This window comes from Trachurus trachurus (assembly GCF_905171665.1).
Source record: "Trachurus trachurus genome assembly, chromosome: 7".
In the NCBI taxonomy this organism is placed as follows: Eukaryota; Metazoa; Chordata; class Actinopteri; order Carangiformes; family Carangidae; genus Trachurus; species Trachurus trachurus.
Window position 1 is genome coordinate 23,865,358 of NC_139901.1, and position 19,951 is coordinate 23,885,308.

The 19,951-nt window shown below is 41.6% G+C and overlaps 2 protein-coding genes across 2 annotated transcripts; one reads left to right on the forward strand and one right to left on the reverse strand.

Annotated features, from left to right (window-relative positions):
* Positions 1-2,344: 2,344 nt before the first annotated feature.
* Positions 2,345-3,423, forward strand: LOC310988120 (putative G-protein coupled receptor 139; the record flags this gene model as incomplete). The annotated part of the gene is made up of 2 exons (XM_083974633.1): positions 2,345-2,423; positions 2,528-3,423. The coding sequence occupies 2 exons, from the start codon at positions 2,345-2,347 to the stop codon at positions 3,421-3,423; spliced, it is 975 nt and encodes a 324-aa protein (XP_083830759.1).
* A 2,495-nt stretch (positions 3,424-5,918) lies between these two features.
* Positions 5,919-19,227, reverse strand: eif2d (eukaryotic translation initiation factor 2D). The gene is made up of 15 exons (XM_083976247.1): positions 18,985-19,227; positions 17,938-18,128; positions 17,769-17,852; positions 17,588-17,678; positions 17,395-17,502; positions 16,232-16,521; positions 15,823-15,940; positions 15,700-15,745; positions 15,501-15,607; positions 15,243-15,380; positions 9,910-9,999; positions 9,249-9,344; positions 8,910-9,030; positions 6,188-6,362; positions 5,919-6,070 (listed from the first exon to the last, which is right to left on the reverse strand). The coding sequence occupies exons 1-15, from the start codon at positions 19,038-19,040 to the stop codon at positions 6,000-6,002; spliced, it is 1,782 nt and encodes a 593-aa protein (XP_083832373.1). The 5' UTR covers positions 19,041-19,227; the 3' UTR covers positions 5,919-5,999.
* Positions 19,228-19,951: the final 724 nt, after the last annotated feature.

Consider the following 19,951-nt stretch of genomic DNA (forward strand, 5'->3'; position numbering starts at 1 on the left):
TGTTACTGTTGCCACTTTACTAGCCATCTAGCAACTAATCAACTGGAGGAATCTTCATCTTCATCTTTTTTTTTTTTAAGTTTATTTTTTGGGCTTTTTTTTAATGCCTTTAATTGATAGCACAGTGGAGAGAGATAGACAGGAAATGGGGAGGCAGAGAGGGGGAATGACATGCAGGAACGGGCTGCCCGATGCGGGATTTGAACTAGGGCTGCATGCGTGGGGCGGCAGCTCTGAGCTAATCGCCGCCCCCAATCCATCATTTTTGAGTAGTTTATTATTGGCTTCATATTTCACAGACACAACAGTGGTACTGATCTTGACAAAAAAGGAGAAAATGTATTTTGTAAAATGCCAGGCTATTTAAAAAACAAAGACAAAAATCAAAAATCAATAAAATTGATGTCCCCTTGACATATGAGTGTTTGTAGCCTACTGACCTGAGATCCAAATCTGTGTGCTGGTTAAGACAAATCAGGATTTTCAAAATTCTGCACCCTGTTAGTCACCACAGTGATATGACTTGTTGAAACACACGAACACATTGCACGTGTGTGTCAGAATGGGTTTTCTCTTTGGGACAGTTTAAACTCCCTGCATATTTAATCTATTAGTCACAAGACATTTGAACATGTTCACAGAGAACAGTCAGAGAGGCACAGCAGGTGGGACAGCTGGAGGGAGAGTGATTGAGAGCCCGAGGCGAGAGCTTCTTTACCTCAAGAGAAAATGCGTTGCTTGTACGAAAGTACCCTAACACTTCATGTAAATTATACTGCATGTGCAGGTCTTCTTTTCCCTCAAAAATGATTGACTGCTCAGACAGACTGCGTCCAAAGTTAACGGTCCAACCAGGCTGGAAAGGTTTTCCGGCACCAAACAGAGAACTTGATGTGCACTGTTCACCTTCTATAAAAATATAGAGAACTGAAGTTGTTTCCCATATTTCATAAACTGTAAATGGACTGGTCATGGCAAGGAAGACTGATCTGGCAACCTGAACAGAACATGGTTCAGGGTTTTTGCCACTCTTGCATCAGCTCTCAGGAGTATAAAGTATTATGCTTGGACCCTTTTCTGTTGTTTTGACTCAAAGATAAAAACTATGTTTTTTTGTATTCAAGGACTTTGTTCAGGCTTGTGTCCAGGTACTATTAGCCATTACAGATGGTGTTTTCATCCTGTGTGTGTGTGTGCACGCGCCCGCATCAATATGGTTACATGTTGTTGAGGAGACACCTACTATTGCAGAAACTACCATAGACACCATCTCACAGTGACCCACAGAGATGGGGTCACTGTTCAAGTTCAAAGATAGGGGTAGTCCCTCATGTAGTAGTGTAGTAATGGTTTCTACTTAGGTGACTATTTGAGTTACAGATGTACTTAACTGAGAGCTTCATTTGTGCCCTTCATATTCTTGGAGGCCATCCATGAATTAAATTTAAGGAATTGGCTTCTTTGATTTGAATTTCAGAAACTGGCAGGCATTCACTGACTTTCATGTAGCCTAGCCCCCTCATCCCAAATTAAGTTAAAACAGCCCATTTCATACTCTGTGCAGCCAATAATAATAACTTTTCTGTATGTGCAACAAATAACAAGTCATGTCAAAGTGTAACGGTAACTACTGACAAATTGCACAACATCAACTAGTAGCTAAAGCACAGGATAAAAATGTCCTAATCTTGATAGCAGCTGCTATAGGCTATTCAACAAAATAAAAAAAAATAAAAAAATCAAATAAAAGTTTGTAAGTGATATAACAAGGCCTCAGTGCCGACTGCAGCAGTGTATTGAGCTAAATGCTAAAGTCAGATTACTAACATGTGCTACAAGAACACTGTTGGCATGCAGATGATTAACAGATATATAATGTTTAGCATCTCTAATTAGCATATTATCATGCTAACTGAATTAGCTCTTACCTTACCAGAAATATTGAGTAGTTTTATATGTTCACATACTGTTTCCAGTGTTTTCTGCTTGTTGCTAGGACAAAGTAATGTATTGTGTTTCATTTTTTGACAAGATAGCCTACTTTTGATATGTATTAATGTGAGCTACTTTAAGACTTTTACTCAAGTGATTTTCTTATGGGTGATTTTAACTTTTACCAAAGTCATTTTCAGCTATGGTATTTGTACTTTTACTTAGTTATTTTTTTCAAGTAGCCTACTTTATATACACCTCTGACATCTAATTAACACTCAGTGCTGTTGACACACTCTAATGTTGATGTGAGGTGGGAGTGGCCAAGCTGTGACAAGGCAATAGGAGCAGATTTATGAAAGAGGCTTCAGTGATCCTGCAGTGTGTGACACCGTCTGTTGTGTGAGAGGATATGAACCCTCAGAGGAAACACTGGATGGTGACACTTCAAGAAGTTTTCTACCCTGCTCTGGCAGTGGTGGGCCTCCCCTGTAAGTACATCAAAGTCATTTAAAATGTTAATCTTAATGGATTTTCATGATAAGATTGTATTTGAGACCTAAGATGCTCCAACTGACACAAATCCTCTCCTCAGCCAACATTATCACCTTTCTGATCATATGGAGGAGGAGCTGCATGCTCTCCAGGTCCAGCACCTTCTATCTGATGGCCATGTCTGTGGCCGACAACCTTGTTCTCATCTTCATTGTCATTCTTGAGCTTTCTGTGAAGTACCACCAGCAGGAGCCATTTTGGAGTTACGATCCGTGGTGCAGCCTGAGGGACATTTTTAACTATGGGGCCTATAACGCCTCAACATGGCTGGTAGTCGTGTTTACAGTTGAACGCTTTGTCGCCATCCACACGTGGAAAATGAAAACTAAAATCTGCACACCAAGATGTGCAGCATGGACTATCACAGCTGTGTTCTTCTTCAGTCATCTTTTTTCCATACCCTACTACTGGTCCAATGCCTCGGTCTATGTGAACAACCAGACCTCGTGTGTTTACGACACAGAGGTCCCACTTCAGTTTATTCACACCCTAGTTTGGTTTCAAACATTGCAGGCCTACATAATCCCCTTCCTCATCATCCTCACACTTAATGGGCTGACTCTGCGCCTCATCTCTCTCAGTAATCGGGTTCATATCACTTCGGATTTGACTTCCAGGGTCAACAAAGTCACACCCCTGCTGCGCTCCAGGAAGAGAAAATCTGTGGTGCTTTTAGTGACTGTGTCCATGACATTCTTGCTGCTGTCTGTCACCCGTGCAATAACTCAGATCATCCTCCGCACAACTCACATGTACACTTTTGACCGTAATGATTACAGCCTTCGGATGAATATAGCAGCGGACACTGGCACCATGCTGAGCCTTAGCAACGCCGCTGCGAACATGTACCTGTATGTCTGCACCCAGTCCAAGTTTCGCCAAGAGTTTTTAGCGTGTGTCAGACAAGTGTTGTCCTACTGCAAAGCAAAGCTCTAGAAACCTAACACAATTACTGACATTGCCCTGGAGGAAATTGTACTCTCCCGGTGTGTGGGAAACAGAGGAAATGGTCTCATGGCCATAATTCTTTTCTCAGTATAGACAACAAGACCTTTAATGTGACTCCATAAAACAGTTTAATCATTTTTATTACTATGTTTTACTCAACCTGTTCCTGTTACATAGAGGTCTTGCCTCCATGTTTGCAATCCTGACACACATCTGCACTCTTCATGTTTCAGATTTAATTTCCTGTAATTAGTTTTGAGACTCTGAGCAAACAAACAAGAAGGCTTCTTCATATCATTTTACTACAAAAAGTGTAAAGACTGTTGACACAGACAGGTAGCGTAATTAATGTGTACATGTACCTGACTTGATGTTTACATATTTAGACTTTAAAGGCTATATGGTTTGAGGCTTTTCATTTCTTAATATTTAAGCATAAGTTAGTATTTGACTTAGGACTAACAGTGATGATGTTCTGCATCTTTTCCAATCTTATTTTAACGGTCTGCAATATATGCATATAATAAAGATGTATGAATAAATTTCACTTGATTGTGTCGTGTCATGTCACAGAAGAATAAACAGTATACCACAGTCTGTACCTTTTCACAGGACTTCTGCTTTCCCCAAAGATGCTGCAAAAAGAATAGGAAACTTCTTATCCAGGCAGTAATTTCCCTAAAACCAAATTTAAAATTGGAGGAGGCACAACAAGACATTAGCAAAAAGTATAAAGAATTCATTGATGCCTGTTGATGTCATGATGACTTAGAAACACATGTCAGAGGGCTCACTCAATAGCTGATTCATGGAGAGGAACAGTTTTAAATGACACTTTTGGTAGGAAGGTTGTTCCAAGCATCTTTGTAGAACTGTCCGAGTCTCTTCATGTCATCCCCGACTGGACATCAGGGCTCTCTGAGGGCAACTTTACCTATTCTATGTACCCATGCACTTTTTTTTGTCACTGAAGATTATTCCTTTTCAGGGTAGTTGCACATGTCTTATGGTGGAAAATAATTGAAAACATCTCAAAATAGATATAATATATGTAAACACAAAAATGATTTTAAAAAGTAAAATATCTTTTACCCACCTATCCATCAACAACAGAGAAATAGTACTGTAATTTTCTTAAGGCAAAAGAAAGACACAAATCCCATCGTTTACCACCACAGCAACATCCTCAAACATGCAACAAACAATCGTGAAAAAGAAAATAAATTTGCAGATGGAAACAAGGTCATTCATCACGGAGACCAGCCCACACCATAAAAGGCTGTGTAATTATAGCCTCAGTTTATGTTGAGTTCCTCAAAACAAACTGGCAAAAACAAGAAAAATCAAATGAAGACTTAGCAAATTATGTGAGGAGCTTAAAAGAATCAACCACAGTATAATCAACATTTCCACTGGTGTGGTGAACTCACCAAAGCCAGTCACTGCAGTTTTTAAGCCCAATAAACACAACATTAAATATTGACTTGTTTGAAACATGGTTTAGTTATTGACTTATTAAATCCACATCTCTGTGTTTATTGTAGTTTGGTGAATTTCTTGACATTAGCCTGAAGCGGGTGTAAAACAGCAGTTCTCATGACCTTAACACTGCAGAGCCCTTGTACCAGGCCCCTGACACACAACTGTTTCAGTGGACCAGCTCTGCTTCCTGGTGTGAACATGGAGGTTCAGGTTAAAAATTGCTGTGGGGAGACCTCACGCTGGGCTTGAGGTTAATGCACAGCCAATGACCCTCGATATCCAAGGTCTGCGTCAAGCTGGGGACCTTTGGTGCATGTCATTCTTGTCTCTCTCCTCGTACCAAAATGTTTCTCCACTGTTAGCGGCATAGAAAATAAAGGCCTGAAATGCCCCATAAATAACATGTTATATCATTGTGTGCTATGTTTGGATGTTAAAAATGCTAAACTTTCTTTCCAACTTTCCATTTTTATTCATATTGAAGACCATCTTCTGAAAATATTAAACTTGTCATAACTAATTAAACAGCATTAATTGGGTTTGACATGACTGACATTTATCATGTCTGCTCTGCTAATTATTGGTGTGAATTGTCAAATTACCTAGCTGTTATTGTTTTTAATAACTTATTTGTCCACCCATTATTAGTTAATATTAGGCTACGCATCTGACTGTTATTATTTATTTTTTTGCCTTTTATTGTCATGGGTAATATCTCAATTGCTTGTTTTTTGGTAGTTTCTATTGTGAAACTGGATTTGTTTTGGGATTGATAGTTTCTATTTATTGTGATCTAATCAATGTTTATATGTCTAAACTTGAGATGGTTTTCTCCTCTTCTACTCTTTCACCGTCAGAAACCAATTACCTGCCAGTGAAATGATCTGCGTTGAGTGACCCTCTGTAACTTTTCTTTGAGATATTGTTTGGAGCCAAATCAAATCGATAAAACAATAACGACTTCAGTCATGGATTTTTGGTAGTTGACAGTGAATCACCTTTATTACATGTTGTGTTTACACACAATAAAGCAGCTTTAAAGCATTGAAGACAGTAAGCAGCTGTTGTAGCAGGTAGCAATGCTACTTCTTCTTGCCACCTTTTAGAGCTTTGTCCAGTCCTTGGATGTACTTGCGAGGAATTTGATAGTGATCTGAAATTGAAATAAAAGATTAGAGAAACTAAATGTATTTATGCAAATGAAGCAATTGACAGAAACAATTGAGATAAATTATGAGAATGATATTTGAAGTATTATTAAGTTTCAAACCTAAGAGCAAATTGCCAACTTGGTGAATCTGGTTGCCTTGGATCTGAACCATGACTCGATCTTTGGCCCCTGGGATGGGATGTAGGACGGTACTGGCCTGGACTCTGTGCTGCAAAGCTGTGGCCACGGCTGCAGGATCCAGACAGTACACTTCCAGGTTCTTTACCATAGTTACCTAAAGATAGTACACAGACACAATTAAAGCCAAAGCAACAACTCAACCAGGCTAATAGATGAACTTCCTGCAGATACAACATCTGCAGGAAGTTCATTCAATCATTTCATAACAACTCATCTCAGTTCAAGTCAGGGATTTTCTTTGAAAAACAAAAACTTTTTTTTTTTTACATTAACAGTTCTTTTTTGTTTGGTGTAGTTTCATAAAAATTTTTTTTTTACAATTCCTTATATTTGCTTTCTAGTGCTGTGATGCTGCCCCTTGGTAAAGAGGTACATTTTGGATATACAGGGTTGCCCATAAAGTTGAAATACAATATTTTTTATAACCTTTATAATAGGAATAAAAAGAGTGTTTGAAAACAAAATGATTCCAACTTTTTGGGCAACCGTGTATTTCTATCAAGTACAAAAGAGTTCCCATTTTAAAATGATGCATTGATGTTGTAAATGTTTGCTGATTACACACATGGTGATGTGACGGGTGTCACATAGGGATGGATAATGGCCTGAGAAATATCCCAAAGAAATCCTTGGGCTGCCTCTTGGATCAGAAAGCTGCAATTTTCTGCAAAATCCAAAAGAACCACAGCTTTATTTTGGTGTCTGTTCTCCTTTAACTGAACTACGCATGATGAATGGTTCATTACAATAAAATCATAACCTGTCACTTTACCCAATTTGTAAGCCAGTATATTTTAATGAAATCTTAAAAAGCTGCTACTGAAACTTACAGTTTGGTTCTGTCAGTTGTAATCCGCAGCTTACATTTTACATTGTCATCCAAAAACACGTAATGTACCTAAAATTTGTTTTTTATAGTGTTCCTGCAGAGAATCTGATCCAGGAGGCTAAGGACATCTGTGCAACATGCGTTTGTTGTCGGTTGAGCGTCTAAGCTTCTGCATTAATTCCTCACAAATGTCGATGTTGTGTGAGAACACTAGGAGGTCACACACCTTTAACCTGACATTAAGATGACTCGACAGGAAAAAATCATTGGTACAGTAATCAGATTCATGAGAATGATGAAGTTATCTGTCTGTTTAACCTTTACCATTATGAACTTTGAATCCTTTGCCCGCAACATAAACTTGGAAAACCTGGTCATCTGCGCGAAACTGTATCACTTGCATTTCAAGGTCGTTAGCTATGGGGCCTGCCAACTTTGGTTCCACTTTCCCCAAAATGTCATTTTCTTTCATCATTGTCAAGTTTGACCTTGTGATAAATATGTTTGAATTATTGTGCAGTTTTGGCATTTTACCAGCTTGATGGTTCTAAATTAAGCATGTGGTCTTGCTTTTAGCATGGAGCAAGATTTTCTCTTGAAGTAAATCAGAGCTCCTGTCTAAATAACATGGCTGGTTGACATTTCACCCTGGGGTACATCCACTGCAAGATATTGAGCAACTCCGTGTGCAACAGCTTGCTGTAATTCAAAACATTTATCAGGCATTAGGTTTCATCCTTGCTTGCTTCAAATGCTGGTGTGTATGATGTGCTTCACTTGTACTCATCTGTCTATCTACATCAGTTTCTGTTCTCACGGTGAATTGTGAGTCCTTAACAACACATGGTGGGCACAACATCTGTCCAGCGTTGATAGAGCATGAGCTGTTGACGTGGAAGTTCAAGTGCTCACAAGCAAACCCTAACCCAACATCCACCTCTCACCCTCAACAGTTTCCTGTCTGTTCCCAAACTCAAACGAAAAACTTCTGCTGCTGTTTTTAGACAGGCCGACTATGACAGCCAGGTCCCTTGGGTTACTATTTCAGACAACAGACAAATAAGTTAGGAGATGTTCTTTTACCTTTACATGTTTGGACTGTAAACCTGCAGTCTTCGTCAGAAGACATATCTTATAACTTATTTGTCTGTTTAAAGAAATAGTAAAACTAACAGACGAAATGAACATTTTCAAGCTAGACAGGTCCCTTGTCAATGTGTGTGAGTGAGAGAGAGAGAGAGAGAGCAAGTGGGGTATGTAGGGGCTGAGTGAATCAATTTTTTACACACAACTTTACAGTGAAATTGACCCAATGAAATAGTAAACTATTAGACTGTGGCAGGGGCCTTCCGTAGAGAGGGCGGTCCATCAATGTGAAGGACACATCCGAATGTGATCAAATCTGAAATTAAATATCAATGCATCTTTCAACTTTGGAAGATCGGATCCCCTGAGATGGATATTAATACCAGGTGTGAACAGGACCAGAAACATTAGTCTGTCAGATCAAATTCAAAGGACTTGAAAAGCTACCAGATGGAGTGCCAGGAAACTTTGTGCAGACATTAACTGTCCCCAGAGGATGAAGTCTTATGTCTCTGCTGACCCCTTGACTTCTCATGAGGCACCACAACAACTTAGTCACATTTGTGATAAGTGAAATGTGTCTGCAACAATAAGATGCATTTCTATTACGTTCATAGAATATTTAGCATGGCAGTGAACTTTAAACTGTCCAATATATAGTATAATAAATTCAAAAACACCACTGCTCTACTAGGGACTATAATAGATTGTATCTTAAGTTGTCACCTTCTTATTGGAGCCTCGAGAAGCCACAGAGATGTCTATGAGCTCGATGTGTCCCTTCTTTATTATGGGTGTATGTCCGGGGAACACAACTTGGTAACACTCCTGCATTCTTCCCAATGTCCTGTGAAAATGACATTTATATAACAGAGATATAGGCTGATTTACCTGCAAAGGACTTTGCTAGATCGCATTTTTAATGCCCATGATTTTAATAAACATTAATTTTAATGGTGGTATGAAGGTATTCAAAGGTTGAGTGAATGGGAAACAGCAACATTTTTGTTTCATAATGTGGTTACTTAGAAAAGGATAAATAAAATAATAACATTAAATCATAACCTGCTGAAGAGGTCATCCCACTTGAGAGACTCCACCTCCTGGTACTCTGATTTCTCCAGCAAGCAGTCACAAAGAGTTGGGTTGATGGTCACATAACTGTCAGAGAGGGGAAAAGTATTGAAGTCAACACAGCACATAGTTGATGCATAGCATCAGGAACAGGAAACACACTGTCTTTTTAACATATGCCAAGTCAATGAGAGATTTTATTTAATTTCTTCTATCGCTCATTATCAAATTGTTTCACATGATGATGCCCAAATGTCTATGACCTAAAAAGAAACATGCGATGTCTCGTCAGTTTCAGAGTCACATTTAAGCATTTTAGCCAATTATAACAACATCACATGGCCTGGGGTCATCTCCATGTTTCTGCAGCGGCTATTAGTCTTCCCTTTTACCACTGTGTCTAGTAATGGAAAACCCCACATGGTGGTTAATCTAAACCCAAACTGAGCTTGATCATGTCAATAATACGTTTTTAGTTAGTTTAGTTAATACGTTTTCCTTTCTCTTACAATACATCAGCTGACAGATAAAGTTTGATCGTAAAATTAATAAATGAAATCCTTCTTTAACTTTAAATTGTAAAACTTCTTAACATGAGACAAAGGCATGGAATACAAGAAAACACTCAAACTGAATTAAAGCCCCTCCTTACTTTTTATTATTTTCGTCCACCAGTTCATTCTTCTTCACATATTCAGTAATAATACTTCTCACTTCAGCAGGCTGCAGAATTGCTCCTTTCCTGCAGGGAACCAAAGCACACGTGAGAATAATAATAAATGTCCAAATGTGAGAATTTCATCAAAGCATCTTCAGCTCAATTGACAGGTTTTTTGTAACGCTACTCCAGCTAAAAAATAAAGACCTTGAAATGGCAAAACTGACTACTATATATTTATCTGCTTTTCTATTTCATGTTAATTTGTAAAAGGGACAAGTGTATATTGTAGGATGCAAACATGTTTATTTCAGGTTTATTTCTTGCTTTTGTGTGGCTATTGCGCTGAGCTTCTCTTCTCAGGTTGTTGCAGGCTGTGCTACGGGCACAGGGTTTTGACTGGTTGGAGAAGTGTCGGGTTGTGTGGACCATGTTGAAGGAGCATAAGAATCCATTGGTTGCTGAGTTTTTGAAGCGGCCGGGTCGTGGTACGTTGTCTCAGTTTGCGAAAACAGATCTAGTTGACTTAGCTGTGCATTTCGGTTGGAAGAAGCCTGTGCCTAAGAAAGCTGCTCTGAGGGTCATTGTTGAGGGGATGCTAGTGTCATGGGGGGTTTTGGAGCTTGAGCAGAGTAAACTTCCTCCTGGTGCAACACTCCCAGGGGTTCTTGAGAAGCTGTCATTTGAGCAATTTATGCAGCTGGAGAAAGAGAAGGCAGAGATGGAAAGGGAGAGGTTGCGCTTTCAATTGGAGTATGAAAGGCTGCAGACAGAGCTAGCACAGAAGGCCAGGGAGGCAGACGTGCAGGTAACCTTGGAAAGGGAGAGGTTAAAGCTCGAGCAGAGTTTCTCTTGGGGGCTGGTGTGCCAGGCCAAGCTGTTGGTTCTTCTGGTTTTAATGTTGCTGGCAATTTGCATTCGCTGCCTAAGTTCAATAAAAGGGACCCAGACACGTTCTTTTCTCTGTTTGAGCGTGTGGTCGACACCAGGGGGTGGCCGGACGCTGATAGGGCTTTGATGCTGTGTGTTCACAGGTAGGCTCAGGAAGCATATTCTGCTCTTAGCACGGTGGATGGCACAGTTTATTCAAGGGTGAAGGCCACAACAAAAGTCAAATGGGTCTGCTGGTTCCGAGTATGTGAAATCTGCTGGTTTTGTTGCCCCAGTGTCGACATTTGGGGACCAAGTGGGGCCCTACAGACTGGCCACCGGGGGGCTGCAGAAGATTGAGGAGGCTTATGTTCCCTTTGGGATGGAAGGCTTTGTGTCTCTTGGTGAGGGGGAGAGAAAACCAGTCAGGATTTTGCGAGATACTGGGGAAAATCAGAGCTTTATCCTGGAGGGGCTGCTGCCTTTTTCAGCTGGTTCAGACACTGGTGGTAATTCAACTCCTGTGTTAGGCATTAGCTTAGTTCCAGTGTCTGTGCGTTGCACCGACTGAACTTGTTTTCTGGTCTGGTTGAAGGTGAAGTCGTCATTGGGGTGCGTAGCGTTGTCTATGGGTGGAGTGGACGTTGTCCTGGGCAGCGACTTGGCTGGGGCACGGGTTTGGAGTGATGTTGCACCACTGCTGGTAGTTACAGCATCACCTGACCACTCACCGAGCATGAGCGTGCAAGGCAGCATCCTAAAGCTGTCCCTGCTTGTGTGGTCACTCGGGCAATGAGTAGGGCCAGTTCAGGACAGGGGTGTGGGCCTGATCATTGCGCTTCCTTGCAGGTGTGTTTTCAGGTGTTTGAGGTTGAGGTTCGAGCTTCGCTTTGCCCTGGTCCTATGTCATTTGTCAGCAGGGAAGAACTGGGTGCAGAGCAGGCCGGTGACCCTACGTACGCTCGTGCCTCTGTTTAATGTGGTTGGTCATGAGAGTGTGGGGCAGGGATTGTTTGATGGTTATTTTTTGCAAGATGGAGTGCTGCTGAGGAAATGGAGGCTTGTGGTGGGGGGGTGTACAGTTGGACCAGGTAACACAGGTGGTGGTGCACTTTAAGTTCAGAAACTTGTGCTAAGTGTTGCGCACGATGGCCTTACTGGTCACTTGGGGGTTAAGAAGACTTACGACCGTGTGCTTCGACATTTCTTCTGGCCTTTGCTGGAGTGGGATGTGTCGGCGTACTGTAATACATGTCGTACATGCCAGCTGACTGGCAAGCCCAACCAGAATATCGGGCCAGCTCCACTGTGTCCAATTGCAGTGGTGGAGACTTCCTTCCTTCTTTATGATTGCACACACACACTTAAAGGATAATTTCCGTTTTTTACAACCTGGACCTTATTTCTAGCATAAAATACGATCATTTACTCACCCAGACAACTTTGTTTGGAGTTGTTTTGACGAAATTAGCCCCAGTGGAGCGGCGCGTATATCCGTATAATGCGAGAGCACGGGGCACGCAATGCAGCCTCTAAATAACACATTATCCGCCGCAAAACTCGTTCTTTTCGCCAATATTTTGTTATGATACACTAGTGCTATTCCCCTCCGAGCCCGTGGTGGCATGTTAACAACATCCGGGGTCTCTAGGTTGACCTACTAACCTCTGATCTGGATGATGTCATCTCCGACCGCTGCCCGGCTCATTTTAATAATCATTCTGCTTTGGCATTCAGGTCCATTTTTAGCTCAACTAGCCGGAGCTTTAGTGAGTCCAGGTTGAGGAGAGGAAGCCTGTGGAAGCTGAACTTCATCCAGCTGCTCATTTTGTTCTGACAAGTCAGAAACACGCAGAAACGAACCATAGCATTAGCGGTAGCAAGTTAGCTAGGGCAGCGGTCGGAGATGACATCATCCAGATCAGAGGTTAGTAGTCAACCTACAGGCGCAGGATGTTGATAACATGCCACCACGGGCTCGGAGGGGAATAGCACTAGTGTATCATAACAAAATATTGGCGAAATGAACGAGTTTTGCGGCGGATAATGTGTTATTTAGAGGCTGCATTGCGTGCCCCGTGTTCTCGCATTATACGGATATACGCGCCGCTCCACTGGGGCTAATTTCGTCAAAACAACTCCAAATGACACCAAAGTTGTCTGGGTGAGTAAAATGATCTTATTTTATGCTAGAAATAAGGTCCAGGTTGTAAAAAACGGAAATTATCCTTTAACAACTTTGTGGTTACTTTAACTGGCAACTGTGTGGTCCTCCCTCTGTGGTTATGCTCTCCAATGAGCTGGGCATAACAGCGCCGAAGAGTAATTCAGAGTATTCGGCCTTCCAGGAAATGCTGGGTGGGGTCCTAGAGGGGACCATGCACACATGGGCAATGATGGAGACACTTGGGGCGTGATCAAGAGGAACGACCTGCCTAATCTGAACCCAAATGGGTGTTTATTGTTGTCCTCTGTGCTGGGCATGGTTTGTCCATAATGAACACTATGTCTGAATATAAGGATGCTCATAAGAGGACATGGTACCAGAGCACCCTAGGCTGAAGGTCAATGATTTTGAAATCATATCACCTGACCTGAGGTTGCATGTTCTGGACACTTGAGTAAAGAGAGGAGCTGAGCTGTCAACCGATCACCATCTGGTGGTGGCTCTATCCAAGAGAACTTCACCTTTTAGTGTTTAAGTACACCCATGATGCCCAACCCTTGATGCCCAACCCTTGGGCATCATGGCGGACACCGGTGGTCAGGGAAGCCGTGCGACTGAAGGAGGTCTTCTGGGAGACGTTGTCCCAGGAGAGACAGGCCTGAGGGGTGGCAGCCTCAGCCATGAGGGAGGCAAAGAAGAAGGTTTGGGAGGAGTTCGGAGAAAGCATCAAGAAGAACTTTTAGATGGCACCAAGTCATTCTGGAAAACCATCCGCCACCTCAGGGGGGGAAGCAGGGACCATCTACCCTGTGTACAGCAAGGATGGAACCCTGTTGAACGCAACCGAGGAGGTCGTAGGGTGGTGAAAGGAACACTTTGAGGAACTCCTCAACCCAACTGGCCATCAAATCCACCCTATGAGGAAGAGGCAGAGTTGGAGGACAAGGGTTAGGACGAGGGTTAGGGTTAAGGTGAGGTACTCAAACAACTCCACAGCGGCAAATCCCCAGGGGTTGATGAGATCTGCCCGTAGTTACTGAAGGCTCTGGATGTTGAGGGGCTGTCTTGGATGACATGCCTTTTCAACATTTCAACATTGCGTGGAAGTCTGGGACAGTGTTGAAGGGGAGGACCAGAGAGTGTGTACCAATTACAGAGGTATCACACTACTCAGCCTTCCGGGAAATATTTACTCTGATGTGCTGGAGAGGAGGGTTCAGCCGATTGTCGAACCTCTGATTGAGGAGGAACAATGCAGATTTCATCCCAGTTGTGGAACATCAGGCCAGTTGTTCACTCTTGCAGGTCACTTTGAGGTAGCCTGGGAATATTCTCATCCAGTCTTCATGTGTTTTGTGGATTTGGAGAAGGCGTATGATTGGGTCCCCCGGGATATTCTGTGGGAGGTCCTGTGGGAGCATGGGGTGAGGGTCACTCCTCAGGGTCATCCAATCCCTGTATTCCTAAAGCAGCAGCTGTGTTTGGGTCATGACCAAAAGAACAAGGTTGCGGATACAAGTGGCCAAAATGTTTTTGTTTTTTTGAGCTGGCCAATGTCTCCGGGGGAAAGGGAAGTCTGGGCTCACGGATGGATCTGCTGCCCCCACGACCTGATCTCGGATAGGCGGTTGAAGATGGATGGATATCTCTGAACATGCAAAGATTTGTAATTTCAACAGTTTACCCACTGGATAACAGATGTCTGACTTAGTGACTCTACTATATGTATCATGAAATGACATTAATGTGGGTACCATTTCCTGGTATTGTGTTTCTTATTATGGACCAAACCAAATAAATAATGCTATCAAACTGACACTAAAATTGCTGTTGCTAAGCTAATGTGTAGAGAGGATGAGATGGTCAGCTCCAGGTTTAGGGACCTGTTTTGTTCATGCTGATGAATGCCACACGCCACTTTCTCTGTAACAATCCTTCAAACTTTATAGATGCGATAACTTGCAGCTGTAAGTAATGACATAACTGATTCATCAATGTCAGAAATAAGACAGAAAACAAATCTGTGTCTATTCTTAAGGGAGTAGTAAATGAGTAGACTGGTTTTGGGAAATGTTTATGATTAATAATTTTGTGACATGTGTCTTGGGAATATTGTGTTATCCCCTTTCAAGAGGGTCAGAGGTTGATGTCAGTGGCAGCTCAGACCTCCTGCAGCTGGTACGGATTTAGTGTCTCACTGAGGTAAACCTGAAACTTGTGGATGTACACAAGTTTCAGCACTCTCTGCTACATCCCCCTGCTGTTAGAAGATAAGTAAAAGTGCACACACCTCTTCTTTATATCCAGAAAGAGAGGCTCCAGCCGAGCAGGGACAGAGTATAAAGTTGTTATCTCAGGAGGATGATATGGAGCCTCTTCCTCTTCCCCTCCAATGCCTGTCTCCTCAGGAACGTTGAAGGAACGCAGTCTAGAAAGTTTAAGTCGTACAAAAAGGAGAAGCACAGGGTTATTCATGCTGAATGTGGGTGGGTTGTGCGTTTGAATCTCACCCAAGGATTTCTTTAAATTGAAGCAGGGCTTGGCTCACTCTCGGTTTTTCCAGTCCACCTCAACAATGCTCTCCACCCCTTTCGTCAGTTCTTTCACTCGCACAAGACTGTACTGCTGCTCCATGGTCTGAAGAAACTTTGACAGCTGTTGGAAGAAAGTGTGAACAGATTTACAGAGGGAGTTATAAAGTACTCCATTTGTGCATATAAAGGTTATAATCTGGATAATGGGTATACCTTTTTAAAGCTGGATTTCTTGATGTCCAGTTGCTTTCCATTTGGGCTGAAATAATACAAAATAATTTCAGTACTGAATTCAATTGTCCCCGAGCACATCTTAAAAGATGATCTGTAGTTTACCAGCAGGAGAACATGTGGTTGCGAAGAAATGTACTTGTCAGCAGAGGGAGCTCTGACTTCTTCACCTTGCTCTTTAGAGCATGCAGGAAACACTGCACCAGCAGGGCATCCATCATCTCTGAGAAATTAGGTAACACCTGAGTCACACCGGAGTCACATCCGTTTCCCTCACAACAGGCTCCAATCTTGTCACATCATCAACAAATTCTCCAGTTCATACAAATAAACAACAACCATATTGACCCTGTGATCATTCATTATGTGAATGTGTGAAAACTGGAATTGAATCAGATACAACGGAAATTATAAATCATAGTTTTATCAAAAGCAGATTAATGGTCAGTACTTGAAGGTTCTTTTTAAATTAATTTTTAATAAACATAATGTGAGATATGACTAAATCTGGTACCTTGTGGTGTTTTCTGATCATCTTCGTTCTCCTCCTCTTCCTCATTGCCCTTTTCACCTTCCTCTTCCTTCTGTTCAGCCAATTTCAGCTCCTCAACACCAGCGCAGACTTGATCTGTGACCTCGCCGGCGCCCTGTTCCTCCTTCACATGCCTTTCAACTTGCTCTTTTCTGTCCTCCACCTCCTCCTCCTCCTCCTCCTCATCATCCTCATATTCATCTCCATTCACCTCTTTTCCTTCATCCTCTGCATCCGGTAGAGAGGGAGGACATGACTTGTCTCCAAAAGCCCTAAAAAACAGATACAACAAACCACATAACCACATGTGCAAAGGTTTCTTGGCCGTAGAGCTGCAAAGATGCGTGACTTGGCGTCTATGATTTCTTACACTGTAGATCGACACATTTTTCAGAGAATGATAGAATATAATAACAATGGAAAAAATGACGTGAAGTATTTTGATAAATGAGACAGAAGTGTTGCCAGTTAACTTGTGATGGACAGAGAAACATTTGTTGAAGCTCGGCCAAGGAGAGTGGAAATGAGCAATACACATAAACAATGTATAATCCTCCTATCCTCCCATAATCTTCATCAAGGTTCTTAAAACAATACACAACTCATTAAAACTCACATGTCAGGGTGTTGTTGACATTCATCAAGGGACCTCATCATCTGTCCACATGTGTGTGAGGATTGTATTGGGTACCAGTCCAATACATCAGATCATGTTTTTCTCAGTTGTTACTAGTTCATGCATATCTTGACAACCTTGGTTGTTCTGACAACAATACAGAACAATACTGTATGCTTATTATTGAGATTACTGGTAAACTGAAAGGGCCCGAAGAGGGATTGCAATAGAGAAAACTGTTTTTCAGTAACAGAGCATTCAGTAACAATGCATATGACGAACCAAAAGCTGACGCTATGATAAAATGTGTATACGTGTGTATGTGCGTGCATGTAGTCACACTTCAACAATTTACAAGAACAGAGCTGAGAATTTAATTGCTATTTTGTTTAACATGTTCATTTAAATTACCCTATGTCAAATTAGTAGATACATTTAATGTAATTTGGTGTTTATCTTTATCTTTTAACTTTCATCAAAACAGCAAATGAGCTCATTTGGAGAGGTGGAGAGGATAAAAGCTACTCACCAGAGATTATCCATGTATGTGTGGAGAACATGCACTCCTCTTCCCTTCATACCCAAACTGAGCATCTCTGCACTGGACATTACAGCTGTGCCAACTGCAACTGGAGCTCTACAAACAACCAGGAGAACAGCATTGCACTTACTTCTGAGAGGAATGTGTCAGAGGTCTTTCCAAATCTTTTATAACAGCTTACCTATTGTTCACTAGTGTAACAGAACAGCAGTCGCCCTGTTTCACATCTGGGAGGCCACTTGAGGGCACCACTACGCCTGGCAGCATGAGATCTTTGGGAAACACAGTGCTTGTTAGTCTAAATATACTGTACAGTATTAGACATCCGTCAAGGGTTTTGATCTTGAGAGAAAGGAGCGTACCTGCCCCTCCAATCAGCTTCTGAAGTACAGGAGGCCATGTCCTGAATGTTAGCAGGAGAGCAGGGTAGCGCCAGAGGACATATACTAAAAAATATTACAATACACAGTTAAAATCAGACACTTTAGGAAGCCTACACCATCATAGCAACTCATATTATATTATTATTACCTGTGGGATAAAGTCTTTTCTCCAGTTCAAAGAATAGTGGATTTTTATGAAGAACGTAAAGTGTTACAGCTTCTCCTTTATGTGCGTAGATCTTCACTACATTTATTTCCTCTTTGTTGGGGACGAGCTCTGACAGCTCATCAGCAGAGAGCAAAGGAAAGGCTGCAGATATGTCAGCTTTGAGCTTTCTCCTAAAGACAGCGACAAAAACAAACGTCTCATTCAGTGGGTAACGTCACACTTATAATACTTTCTTCACACTTTCCAGCCACGCCGTGTTAACTGTGAACTTCTTCAGATTGCACAGCGATTAAATGGAACTCCTTTACAGGCTGACCTTATTGATCGCATACTGTGTCTCCTTCTGATGAACACTGAATGATCTGTGTGTCTCAGTGATATGAAATTACATTAAGATTTACCCACTAAACTCCAATTCATCCTGGGTCTACAGCAATTAATTGATTGATGAACAAGTAAATGAATAGAATATTTATATTTATCATCTGCAACTAATTTGATATAATTGACCCTAACCCTGTCATGATGTGTATTTTTGAAACGATTATGAAAAAATTGATAACCCATGATCGCAGCCCTAAAGCTTCCTATTGGATATTATAGGCTATTAGACATTCTCAAATATGAGTTAAATATCAGTAGCCTATGTCTTAGGTTTCTGTGCAAACTCTTGCTGATTGATTTAATACAGTTACTGCAGGAGTACACAAAACCTTACTCAGCAGCTCAACACTAACCCACTTCAGACGAATGAACTGATTTTTTCACCTCAGTCCAGATGCTGGGATTTACATGAAAGTGAACATAGTTAAAACACAGACTGCTTGGGTCTGTGTGAGTCTCGGTGATAAACATGAGGTTTTACGAGCAGCACACTGGGGACAGCTCCTGTACCTCAATAGCCTTTTGTTTTTTAACATTGACAGTAGGCTATGAGTGCAAAGAGGAAAACCACGCAGGAATAAATGGCTGTGGATGAATATGATTGGCGAGGCATGTAACGTTACAGTTACAGCACTGACTCACCTGTCTGAGCCCTTAATCGCAGTGTTGGATTTGACACGGAACGGTTTGGCAAACATCTTCTCAGAAAAATAAACTACAGCGACCGAGTCAACATGCCCGCTCCTCAGATACCGGAACTGTTGTCAGCCGTCATATAAATCACAAAACAGCGTCTGTGAACCCGAGGAACTGACTAACACATTTATTTCTTATTTTGGCTTCAGACTTATCCGCTGTTCCTCGCTGGGTACGATGGTCCGCCACATATTTATCTCCGACGTGAAACGGCACCGCGGCAACAGTTCCGCAGTGCAATTTATCTAACATACTGTATGTTCAAGTTATCGATCCTAAAATTTCAAAGCAGTGGTGGAAAGAAAATTATATGGACATTTCGTCAAATAGACAATGTCAGTAGCCTACAAATTACAGCTATTCTTTATCCTTAAATAATGTAGACTGCTATAAACTTTTGAATTTACAGTTAAATGACTATTGTTTTGCAAATTAATATGTTTTACATAGGCTACAGAACAAATGAAAAGTTCATAAAGTCAAGACATGGCATCATCCAAACAGTGGCATGCACAGACTTTTTGAAGGGCAGGGGCGAAAAGAAAAAAAAAGTGAGGAGGTGGCTCCCAAGAGAGCAGTTTAGCACTTGTTTTGAGGGGGGCCCAATCCAGTTTGGATCTGCTGACTGTAGCCTATCCCGGAAAGCTGTTTTTTTTTTTTTTTTTTTTTTTACAATAGCCTAAGCCTAACTAATCAATGCCTAACACCTGATGTAATTTTAGTTGCCAGCACTTAAAACAACAGATATAGTCTACTTTGAATTAAAACACTGTAAAAATGCAAAATCTGGCACATTTAATCAGTCACGTGAGAACAGAAAATCTTTAGGTGAGGTTTAGGTCTGCTCTCCTCTTTTGCTTCACTCCTGGCGTCCACCTGGGTCTGAGTCAGTTGCACCAAAGGAACAGCAGCT

Bases quoted from the DNA above. Each gene is read 5' to 3' on its own strand.
- eif2d (XM_083976247.1), bottom strand. From the start codon at position 19,040: ATGTTTGCCAAACCGTTCCGTGTCAAATCCAACACTGCGATTAAGGGC. The intron at 18,129-18,984 runs GTGAGTCAGTGC...CGCTGTCTTTAG, and splicing joins GCGATTAAGGGCTCAGACAG to GAGAAAGCTCAAAGCTGACA. The intron at 10,000-15,242 runs GTGTGTGCACTT...GGTTCCCTGCAG, and splicing joins TTTCTGGATATAAAGAAGAG to GAAAGGAGCAATTCTGCAGC.